This window comes from Ammospiza nelsoni, chromosome 22 (assembly GCF_027579445.1).
Source record: "Ammospiza nelsoni isolate bAmmNel1 chromosome 22, bAmmNel1.pri, whole genome shotgun sequence".
In the NCBI taxonomy this organism is placed as follows: Eukaryota; Metazoa; Chordata; class Aves; order Passeriformes; family Passerellidae; genus Ammospiza; species Ammospiza nelsoni.
Window position 1 is genome coordinate 2,789,319 of NC_080654.1, and position 12,479 is coordinate 2,801,797.

Genomic DNA, 12,479 nt, shown 5'->3' on the forward strand with positions numbered 1-12,479 from the left:
ACAACATTCTCTGCAGAGTTTGATTCTAAAAGGATCTTATGTGGAAATATTTTTGATGCCTGCTTGAACCAGACTTTTACTGGAAATATAATACTGGCATTTAGAGCAGAGTAATTTGGACACTTTCCCTGCTGGTTTTACTAGAGGAAAATGGGTATTAAGGAACACACTGAAATACTGTTTCCAGCTTTATTCTTCATTTCTGCCAGCAGAAATCCCTTAATAAAAGAAAACACTTAATTTTTTTTTTTGCTTAAAACCAAAGGTACTTGAAATCCTTAATACCTGTTCTAGTCACAGCCAAGTTCTGCAGCAACTGCTTTTGGAATGTTTATTGAAAAATGCACCCGATTAACTCCGCTCAGTCCTCATCTGCTCTCGCTGCTCCTTTCGGATCTGCTTTCTGTTTCTTTTTAATAAAAGGACTTGAAGCTGCCTCGAGAGGTGCAGTTCCAGCTAAGACAAAGCAGGGCATAAACATGAAACTTGAAAAAAAAGTTTCATACAAAGTAAGCACGGGAAAGGGGCTGTGTTTCCAAGGGTTTAATTTTTATACGAGTCCTCCTTCCTTTTCCTCGTCCTGCCTCCCCCTCCTGCTTCATCCCTCACTGTCTCTGCAGTTCTGAGTATTCTTCAGCAGAAAATTGGGTTTTTTATGTGTTCTGCAGCAGTTCTCCATCAGGGAAATTCCATGTATTTTGTCCTTAAACTCCAGCGGCAAAGATTTGGGCAGCAGAGGCAGACTCAGCAGTACCTGGGGCAGGTTCCTGTGCTGGGAATGCTCAGAGCTTGTTCCTGTCTGGGATCTTACACAGGGATGTGCTGCTAAAACTTGTGGCTCCTCCAGATTTCCTTTCAATGACAGCTATAAATAAAATTTCCATGTGTGGCCTGGCAAATGGGAGTGTTTGGGGCTGTCACTGGGGTACAGCAGAGTGTGGAGCAGCTGGGTCCCTCAGGGATGTGTTCTTGAGAATTCACCTCCAGAATCCTGTTTACCCCATCAGCACCTTCCTGCTTCTTGAGCATTCCCAAAATTCTGTGCTTTGTCGCGTGGAAGAGAAAAAGAAATATTTCTGTTAAAAGAAATAGAAATATTCATATAAAAATATCTATAAATCCATTTCCCACAGTAGTGTTTTAAGGGAAACAAGCTGAGAGTGGATTTGGGTATCTGCTGGAGCTGGGCTGGTGGGTTTGTTGTGGGATCAGCTCGGATCTGACTGAGTGCCCAACAATTTGAGGTTGGCAGGGTCTGAATTCTCCATGCACACCTATTTACTGGAATTTAACTTGTCAGCTGGACAAAGCTGTGACCTGTGACTCGTTCTGTGCCACCATTCCAGCTTGAACAGGAAATAGTGAGGATTAGATCTCACCCACAGCCATTTTGATTGTCTCTCATTCCTTTTATTCATAGCATTTTGGTTTTTCTCAGGTGTCAGGGAGTTATGAGAAGCTCTGGATTTATCTAAGGAAATCAAAAAAGATTATTCCACTGAGAAATAATCTGGTGTGCTTGCTCTGTCATGTTAAAGGTCCAAGATTCAGGAAGAATGCAATAGGGTGAATACTAAAATTCCAAGCTGGGTATTTCTTGATATGCTCAGAAAAGTTGGCAAAACCACAGCAAGTTGTAGAAGAAAAATTGAGTAAAGATTTGTGTGAGCAGCCCCATTTCTCAAAGGTAAAACCAGCCCCTGTGACATTCCCTTGGCACCCTGGCATGGGAGCAAAACCACTTCCCACCCATGGCCACTTCCCTGCCTGGATATTTATTGCCCAAGCTTTATTTCAACTGTAAAATTGGTGAGAATGAAGGGGGTTTTTGAGTGAACAAAAGAGAGAAAAATTACATTTCCCAATTTTCATTTAAAGCAGAATTTCCCCTGGCCCTGGCAGCAGCCAGAGGTGATGGGGAAAGCTGTCAGAGCATCCTCTGCACTCTGAGCACCTGCTCAGGGGGTTCCTCATGGCCAGGCTCTGCTTTGGGTGCTGCCTGTGTTCATTTCAGATCACCAAACATTGGAGATCCCAATACAGCTTGGATGGAGGTGGAGGAGAAAGGTTCTTGCAATGAATGGGATGAAGAAATTGGGTGGTGGGCTTGAGAATCTTAACAGATTGCTTATTGCCCTTTCCTTACATAATTCTCATTAATATTGTCCATGGATGAGGAAAAAGTAATTTTTTATGACATTGAAGCATTTAATGCTTTAACCCAATCCTTAATGGAAGAGGAATAATTCCTCTCATGACATTTTGTCACTAATTTGCTTATTTTCTGGCAGAAGTGTTTCACACCAACTTCCAGAGAGGGTGTTGCTCTCCAACGCACAAAGGCACATTTCTTTCATCACACAAGGCTGAGGAAAAGTGCTCCTGGTGTTTCTAGCAGCATGAAGTGAAATCCCCCTGGGAATTCAGGCTTTTCCCTGGCTGCAGCTTCAGCTTTGCACCCAGCAGGGAGAAAAGGCTGGGAAGGAAGGTGTGGATCCATGAGGAGGGCGAAAGTTTAGGGAGAATTCTCATTTCTTCTCATTTCATGTGGGATTTTAGAAGACTTTTAGACACTCCCAGTGCTCAGGAATGCCAGGGTTGGATCCAGAGCTGACTGACACCAACAGCTCCCACCACCTTGAGGAAAATCTGGATTTTTGGGTTGGTCCTGCCGGGCAGATACAGCACAGCAGGGCCTGGATTTGGGATTTCCTATTGTATTTCAGCTGTGGCCATCAGGTGGCAATCTGACCACTGGGATCATTCTGTGCTGGAGGCACTTTGGGGTGGGTTCTCCTTGGGCTTTCCAAGTTCCTTTGTGATTTAGGGCTGTGTCTGCCAAGCTCCGGGCTGTGCCTGCTGTCAGCTCCTGCTCTGGGCAGGGCATAGAGGGATGGGAGAGGCTCCTGCAGAATTCCCAGGGGATTAAGGCAGGATGGAGGGCAGGAATTGCTCAGAATTCACCTGAATTCAGGTGAGATGAGCAGAACAACACCCTGAGGTGATGAACCCTGGCAGCAGTAGCTAGGCACCTCATTTATGGGAATATTTGCCTCTTGGTTGATCAGGACTGGGTTTGGATGATCTGATCCAGCTCCTCTGGCCTACAAAGGGGTCAGAAAAATCAGTTTATTTTTGGTCTAAGTCCATAGAAATTGAGACAGAATCCTGTCACCCCAGAGTTGGAAATGTAGGTGATTTTTTTCACTGGAGGTGTGAAATAAATAATCATGGAATGAGGGAATTCCTTAGGTTGGAGTGACCTTAAAAATTGTACAATTCCAAATCCACTGCTGTGAGGAGCTCCCACTAGACCAGGCTGCTCAGTGCCCTCAAGATATTGCTCAAAGTGCTCAAATTTTACCTGCCTTCCTCACCAGCCATTGCATCAGGAATGGTTTGGTTTGGTTTGGTTTGGTTTGGTTTGGTTTGGTTTGGTTTGGTTTGGTTTGGTTTGGTTTGATTGGTTTGGTTTCTTCCCTGGGGAATATTTCTAAAGGGAAATCACAGAGCAGGAAGCTTAGATCATCCAAGGACCTGGAAAGGTGGAGGTGATGTCCCTCTATGGGCTGGAAAAGATGTTTGAGGTCACCCCACTGCTCTTTCTGTAGAGCCAGAAAATGGAAACAAATCCCAGGGAAGTCCAGGCCTAATGAATATTTTCCTGACAATAATTTTTATTATTATTATTATTATTATTATTATTACCACTTAACAAGCAGTTCTAGACAGCACTGAGGTTTTAATACTCAAATATAATATTAAACTCAGCTAGGAATGAGCTGCAAAGTTTGGATGATGATATAAAACCCCTTCCAACACCCAGTTAATCCCTAAGGGAAAAGCACCTGTTGGTCTTTGTGAATATTTGTGAAGTTCTCTGTGAATATTTGTGTTTTCTACTCTTCTGTTCGGATATTTCCTTTGGGCCTGAGGCTCCAGGTTCTGAGCAAAGTGTGAGTTCAGAGGGTGCCTGGCATTCTCCTCCTTGCTTAGAAAATAAAAATACCTGGGTCTCACACAAATGTTGAATTATCCAGATCAGTGAAACTCAAGATTGTGCAAATCAGGAACTGCAATTAATTCTTGGGATGTTCTTTAAATGTTCCCAGCGAAGAAGTCAAAGAAGCTCTTTGCAATCTGTGAGTGTAAAAAAACTCTCAACCATTTCAGATAATTGGGTATTTCCACAGCAGAATCAGATATCTAACAACAACAACAATAATTAAAGCAGGAATTACAACAATAATGATAATAAAAACAATAATAAACATATTAAACCCCAAACACAACAAACCCACCCCAAAACCCAACTCATTATTTCCCCCACCACCATTTCCTTTACCATCAGCCTCGCTTTTGCTTTCATTACAGCTGCTAAATAGATTATTCATGAGCTCTCTCAGCACCACTAAACCATCCCTCTCTTTGTTGCCAGCCCCTCATTGGTGTCACACAGATTTTCAGCGTCTGCCCATATCTGATTATCTGTGGAAACAACCTTTCAATGAGCCTTTTTATCCACTCCTTTCGCCGCGGAGCTTTCAGGGACTAATTTTAGTTTCATGACAATAACAATAAGGTCAAGTTGTATTTCTGTGCTGCTTTTCACCCAGGCAGGCATTCCAGAGGGGCAGATGTGGCACTGAGTGGTTGTCACTGTTTGTCACCGCAGAGCGGCCACGTCCGGCTCTCCGGGGCTGAGTTGGGATAAAGCTCAGGAGAGTTGGGGGTTGTTCCTGGGGATCTTCTCTGCCCTTTTTTTGGTTTTTTTTTTTTGGCTTTTTTTAATGTGTTTTTTAACTTAAACAATTGTGGAATATTTGGGGTAAAGCAGATGTGGCACAGAGTGGTTGTCGCTGTCACCGCGGAGCGGCCACGTCCGCCTCTCCAGGACTGAGTTGGGATGGAGCTCAGGAGAACTGGGGCTTGTTCCTGGAAAATCAGATGTTCTCTGCCCTTTTTTGGGGTTTTTTGGTGGTTTTTTTTTTTTTTTTTTGTTTGTTTTTTAATGTGTTTTTTAACTTAACCAGTTGTGGAATATTTGGGGTAAAGCTCAGAGGAGCCCCACAGGGATGAAGGGGTTCAGTAGGGACAATCTAGAAAATTATGCAGAATAATCAAAACTGAGCCCTAGCTGTTTGTTTTCCCCCAAATCCCTGGAAAAAACACAACCAGTGGAGGAGATCAGCTCCTTCACCAGCCTGGAGAAAAGGAGGCTCAGGGGGGACCTTTTTTCTCCATGGTTCCAAGGCAGGACAGTGCAGCCAGGTGGGGTTGGGCTCTCAGGGAATAGGGACCGGACAAGGAGAAATGGCCTCAGGCTGGACATCAGCGGGAATTTCCTCATGGAAAAGGTGCCCAGGCCTTGGCAGGGGCTGCCCAGGGAGGTTTGGAGTGCCCATCCCTGGTGGTGTCCAAGGAAAGCCTGGATGTGCCACGCTGGCTGGGGACAAGGTGGGATCAGTCACAGCTTGCACTTGATGATCCTGGAGATCTTTTCCAACCTCAGTGATTCTGGGATTCTGTGAAATCCATCTCTCAGTGCACAAAAAAAGGGCCAGGTTTGGGCACAGCACAGATTTTCTCTGGCTGTTAATCAGTGCTGGGTACAACTTTTTGAGCTCAGCGCTGAGTTGTGCTGAGGAACCCAACATTCCCACATCTGAATCCCAATCTGGGATTCACCTCCCACAGATGCCACCTGGAACCTCTGGTAGCAGACCTATCATGACCTGAAATTGTTGTTTCATTGTCATTCCCTGGTCATTTAACAACTGAAAAAACACACTTACCTGTCTTTTGATGATTCTTCTTGAAATATGAGGTCAGTCAGAGGAAGGATCAGCTTCACTGTTAATTAAAATTGAATCAGAACTGCCCTGCTTGTCCTATAGAATAAATCAAATTAACCACGTTCAGTAGTAAGGTATCTTTATACTTTACATGTATCCTCTGGAAATTTTCACAGGTTGTGCTCCAATAAACCCAGTTTTGCTCTTCAACTCAGTTGGAATTCCTGTTCCTTAAGTGCAAAAGAGGCTAATCACGGAGCAGAAAATAATTTGACTTGCTAATACTGGGTGAGAAAACATTTACTGCAACCACAAATATTTTCAGGATGATGGAGTATCTCATGTTCATGAAAGCTTGGTTCTGGTGACATGTTTGAGTAGGGAGAGCTGCACTTTCTAGCAGAGGAAACCCATGTCAGCTGCAGCAGACAGCTCCCTGTTGTCCTCTAAAAACTGGAGCAAAAAAAAATAATGTTGGCAGAGGAATCAAAATCCTCCTCTTTAGTGGAGTCTGCCACCAGTTTCTCAGGCATGAACTCCGGAAAATCTTTATTAGGCATTAAAAAAATAAAATAGAAATAGAGGGGGAGATGTGTCTTGCAGACAGAAGGTGCATTCTGAGGTTAACAACGAGATGAAATATAAATACCTCAAGTGGAGCCGTGCTTTTCCAGATATCCTTCTGGTGGTTCCTAGCTTGGAGCCAGTGCAAAATGTCATTTTGGTGGGTGACAAATCCACCCCTGGTGCCATCAGTGGCCAGGCATTGGCTGTGCCCAACGGGAGCGCCCACAAATTGGCGGTTGTTGGGTTGTTGGATTGTTGGGTTTGTTATCGTGGTGGGAGCTGCTGAGCACGCCCTGCTGCCTCGTGGCTGCTGCAGACAGGGCAAACCTGCCCCCAAAATACTCCAGCTCCTTCTGTTGAGTGACAAATTGTGTTTTTCTTTCCCCCCTTTCATGTTTTTCTCCCCCACCACCGCCTTTTTTTTGATTTTTGGATGAGAAAGCTCCGTTTTCATTATGGAGCTTTCATTTCAGTACATGAATGGCCTTGCTTAGAAATTGATTCCCCTTAGAAAAATCCCCAAACTTTGCCTCCCTCTGTGTGCCCAGGGTTTTCATGTCAGAGCAAGAGGGAATTGGCTTCAAAGTGACAGAGAATAAGGCTGGATTAGAGATTAGCAAGGAATTCTTCTGTAGGAGGGTGGAGAAGCTCTGGCACAGGGTGCCCAGAGCAGCTGTGATCCCTGGAAATGTCCAAGGCCAATCTTTTGATGATTCCTCTTTTAAATTTCTATATCCCTTTTACAAAATACACTGAGCCAGTTAAAGCAAATAAGTGCCTAAAAAAACCTCAACTACCTCTTCTGTGTTTTTCCCCCCTTCTTTCCAAAACTGAGGTTTTGGGATCTATGGGATCAGGGGTCCTCTGCTGTTTGCAGAGATTTTTTTCCCCCCAAAACTGAGATTTTGGGATCTATGGGATCAGGGGTCTTCTGCTGTTTGCAGAGATTTTTTCCCCCCCAAAACTGAGATTTTGGGATCTATGGGATCAGGGGTCCTCTGCTGTTTGCAGAGATTTTTTTCCTAAAACTGAGGTTTTGGAAAGAAGGGGGAAAACACTCTGCAAGCAGCAGAGGACCCTTGATCCCATAGAACCCAGCAGGCTGCAATGAGCCTCACCCCATGGTGATCAGCACCTGAGCTCCTCAAGGGAGGTTTTTATCCTTTAGCAGAATTTGAGCTCGGCTTAGCCAAGCCTTTGAACCAATGTTCACGTGAGTATCTCAGTGTGTTTTGTTCTGCTGTTTCCCCCTTTTAGGTGACAGCGAGATTGTAAATAATATGTACGAGACCGACCCCGATCTCCTTGCTGGAGAAAGCGCAGAGGAGGAAACTGAGGACAGTATAATGTCCCCCATCCCTGTGGGACCTCCGTCACCCTTCCCCACCAGTGAGGACTTCACTCCCAAGGAGGGCTCACCCTATGAAGCTCCCGTCTACATTCCTGATGACATTCCAATCCCACCAGATTTTGAACTCAGAGAATCTTCGATCCCAGGGGCAGGGCTAGGGATTTGGGCCAAAAAGAAGATTGAAGTTGGGGAAAGATTTGGACCCTATGTGGCAGTACAGAGGAGCACATTAAAGGAAACAAACTTTGGATGGGAGGTAAGCGTGTGGAACGTGGGCACCGCGTTCCTTTGTCTTCTCTGCCAAGTGTTCCTGGAGCTGAACTGGGGACAGAGGTGGTGACTTTGCTGATCCTGCATTTCCCTGAGTAACTCCCCCCCACCATTACCTGAAGGATTTAAAAATCAGCAGAAATCCCTTTTAAAGTTCACTTCTTGGGCCACAAGAACTGCTCGAGCACCAGTTTTGGAAGTCTGGTTTTTGAAAGGTGTCGGGTCACTTCATCAAGCGCTTGTCATTTCCAAATTGTGTTTGGGAGTTGTCGCGTGGAGGGAATGGGATTAATCCCATGTTTGGTGGTTGGGGGTGTTACCTTTGACTCCCAGCCCGTGTCAGCAGTGCAGGCATTATTAACTGGGCAGGGAAAAATAGCATGTAGCCATTAACAGCCCCCATGTTCTCGAGTTCTCGTGCTGCAGCAAAGATGGAGAAATGTGAAAGTCATTCTTTCCCCAAGAGCTGAACAAAACCCAGCCTTCAGCGGGAAAAAATGCTCTGTCCCACAGCTCCCATCTTGTCTTTCTCCCTGCTTTTCTGGGCTTGTCCCAGAAATCATCTTAGCTCTTACAGTCTTGATTAGAAAATATCTAGATCCATAATTAACCTGGAATATTCATTAACAGTGAAGTGAATCCTGGGATTTCTGCTCTGGGATCACAGTTGTATCCCAATAAATATAATTCCTTCTCTCTCCTCCATCCTAACATTCCATCCCCTGCTGCCATGTCCTGAGGCTGTGTCTGGGGCAGTGGGGGCAGAGAGGTTTCCTGGCAGGATTTTGCTGTAGGATTGGTGATGTTTATCCCAAAAAGTGGGAGGTGAATTTTCCCTCATTCTTCCCTGGGTGAAGCAGTCCCTTACCCCATTTTCTCCATCAGCCACTACTGGGGTGAACTGGTTCCCAAAATCCTGGAGGATTTACAGGGTGGGAAGCAGGGAATCTAAGGTTTTCCCAGAAGAAGGCACCAGTGCAGTGACAGAACCCTGTTTTCTTATAAACAGAGGTCAGAAAGGCTGAAGCACTAACACTTTTAATTTTCTCTGATTGTATTTGCACTCTTGATTGTGAAGTCAAAAATCAGTGAGACCCAGTGAAGCCCAGAGAAGCAGGTCCAAATGTTTTTGTTTTGTTTCCTTTTTCAATGCATCTGAAGTGCAGGAAACAGCAAAAAAACCTCCTGTTTTAACAACAAAACTCAATTGTGTTTTGTTGCTGTGCATAGGAAGTGTCTGAAGAGCTGAAATCAGAGTTTGGTCAAATGACTGAGTGGAGAGTTTCCTTTTCCTTTCATCCTAGTGTAGGAAAAGAGGGTAATTCAGCTGAGTTTTGATCCCCTCTCCCCTCCAATGACATTCCTCAGAAATTCCTCTTGGTGTTGGTTTTTATTGTGGATATCATGGCAGAATATTTGATTGGTAGTACTGTATGAGCATCAAAAAGTGAGGGTTTTGGGGGGAAAAATCCCTTTTATTTCAATGGCAAAAGTAAGGGTTTTGGGGGGAAAAATCCCTTTTATTTTACTGACAATACATGACCTGGTTCAGGTGAGCTGTGGGTGTGAGGAGCTCGAGATTCCTGAGGAAGGTATTGATTGTCTCTGAAAAAAAGGATAATTTTCCTCTAGGAATATGCCATATTAATTATTTGTGGGCTGCAATGTGAAAGATGAATCCTCTTTTTTTTTTGACCTAATTATTGATAGCTGGCATTTGTTGTTTCAATGCATATTTTTGTTTGTTATTTTGTTTAAAGGCTGACTTTTAGGAGCAAACTGCAATCCTCATTGGCTGGCAGGAGTTGAACAGTGCAAACCTTTTTTCCTTTGACCTTGGCAAGACATTGTCCTTGTGTTCATAACTCTGATAAAAGTTGCTATTTGCACTCATGATTTTCAGAAAGGTTCCTCTCATCCCCACTGCTCTGGCCGCTCTGATAGGAATTTAGCAATTCCCGTTGACTTTGTGATACTGTTTGTTTTTGTCGTGCAATTGAGCAAACTTTCCCTCTCTGGGCACTTCTCCTGTTCCAGCAGCGTTCCTTCGTCCCCTGTTGTGGCGGGGACATTTCACACCTCACAGGAAGGGCTTTGTCCCCCCTCAGGTGTCCCCAAACCCACCCCAACACTCTCTGCGTGTCCTCGCAGACACCTCTTGAATTTTCCCATTCCACAGAGTGTTTGAGGACATTTCAGGGCTCTGTTTCCAGAAATTCCTTCAGGATTTCATTTGGGAGCAATGTCCACGGATCCCTGCATGTGCTGGACAGGAATTCATGGAATAAGCTCTGTCTGCTCAGTTCTACCTGATGGCAAATTGGGAATTTGGGATGTTCTAGGCAGCTCTACCTGATGGCAAACTGGGAAAAGCCCTGAGATGTTCTAAGAAGCTCTACCTAAATTGGGAAATGGGAATTTAGGATGTTCTAGGCAGCTCTGCCTGATGGCAAATTGGGAATTTGGGATGTTCTGGGCAGCTCTGCCTGATGGCAAATTGAGAAATGGGAACTTGGGATGCTCTAGACAGCTCTACCTGATGGCAAATTGGGAATTTGGGATATTTTAGACAGCTCTACCTGATGGCAAACTCAGGAAAAGCCCTGAGATGTTCTAAGCAGCTGTACCTGATGGCAAATTGGGAATTGTGAACTTGGGATGTGTTTGCATCCTCTGCTCCTAAAATTGAGCAGGCAGGAAATGCACAATTACTGGAAAAAGGGGAAAGGGGAGGAGATTTTTGTCACTCAGGAACTTGTTGGCTTTTGCTTCCGTGTGCTGTTTCTTTCAGTGGTGATAAACTCAACAAATCTGAGATTTGTAGGATCACAAGGAATGTTCCTTCTGCAGTTTAACATTGAGGTTTTTGGTCAGTATTTCTCTGGAATTTGTAGTTTTGGAATGCATTGACTCGTGGGTTGAATGCTGGTGTAAGATTTCCACACAACTCCTTGTTAGAATATATTCCATTTGAATTGCCTCTCATGTTAGAAATTAATTTCAAGAATGACACCTGTTCTTCACACCCAACCTCTTCTCTCTTCATATTTCTCAATTAATTCCTGTAGTTTACAGTCTTGATAAACTTTTGTGCACACCTCACTCCCCAAACTCTGAAAACCTGGTCTTTGTATTTATTTGTTTGTTTTTAGGAGTCTTCAGCTCCTTAATTTGAACAGTGCTTCTGCCTTTGGCACAAGAAGTCCTTGCCCATTATCACAGGAAATTTAGTGTCAGGCTTTGACTAAACTGGGAGTTCACTGCAAGTGGAATTGGCTATAAACTGGTCATTCCTCTGCACCATCTCAGTTTTGCTAGAAAAAGTTGATTTTGTTGTCATACAGGATGTGCTTCATAATTAACGTCCGTTCCTTCTGATTTCTGCATTAAAAAAAGAAAAATCAAATGGCATTTTGGGGGGTGGAAAATGTGTTATTTAGGGCTTTGATGTGAGAGTGGACCTTTTTCTTCTGCTCAAGGATTACTAGTGCAGAAAGAGCTTTCTCTTTTCAAACTCCAGTGAAGAAAGATTTGTGAAAATGAAAATGAAAATGGGCAGTGAATTGTACCTCAAAGTCCTCAGGAAATTCAGTTTGTGTTTGCTTCCATCTGAGCTCTTCGCAGGTGTAACTTGGTGTTACTTGCTGAAATTTCCAGTGTCACTCATAAATAGTCCAAAACATCCATGGCAATGCAGAATGCTGTGTTTTATCTGCCATACCTTAAAAAAACCTCATAATTTTCTTTATTATTGGTGTTTTTCCTCTCAGGCAGAGAGGAGGGCTGGGCACTGATGGTTTGAACACGTGTCCTGCCTTATCTGCAGCACAGCCTCATATCTGCTTTGCTTTGTGGGATATGTTTTAAAAAATATTCTTCGAATTAAACCACACCTATCATTCAAGGGCTTCTTTGGACACGGGATGGCAGCGAGTGATTCACTCCCATCCCATAAAAATAAATAAGATGTGTCAACCCTGGCCCCCAGCCCCTCCCAGGGATGATTCAGGGCAGGACCTGTTGGGTGCTTTCCCTCATTCCCTGACACTGCTGATGGTGTCATTTCACCTTTTTTTCTTTTTTTTTTTTTTTTTGTGTGTGTGTGTGTGTGGCTTAAAAGACACCACCTAAAAGCCCTGTGATTATTGAGTGTGACCTGGTTGCATTTTTCCAGCTCCCATTGCCCTCCTGCCCGCTGACACCGAGCACAGCACTGCCAGCACCCTGAATAAATCAGGGCATTTTTGTGCTTTTTGGCCTCTGGGAGCTGAGGAAAAATGAAAATAAAATAATTACATAACGATTTCCATCGCTTTGGGTAAATAATGGTATTTATCACGGCGCTGTTAATTTTCCTAATTGAGAGGAGAATGGGGATCTCATCCTTGGGGGGAGATTTAGCACCTGGATTGTTGGAGTCATGATTTTAGCTCAGTTTGCTTCACAGGATTAACACCAATGATAAATCCAGTTTGTTTTAATTTATATTTAAATGC

General features: G+C 44.0%; 1 protein-coding gene across 1 annotated transcript in view; it reads left to right on the plus strand.

The window, feature by feature from the left end:
* Nucleotides 1-12,479, plus strand: part of PRDM16 (PR/SET domain 16) — a 300,139-nt gene that overhangs the window by 105,006 nt on the left and 182,654 nt on the right. The window contains exon 2 of the mRNA XM_059487466.1: nucleotides 7,620-7,969. Coding sequence (XP_059343449.1) covers nucleotides 7,620-7,969 — 350 coding nt within the window. The remainder of the gene's footprint in view (nucleotides 1-7,619; nucleotides 7,970-12,479) is intronic.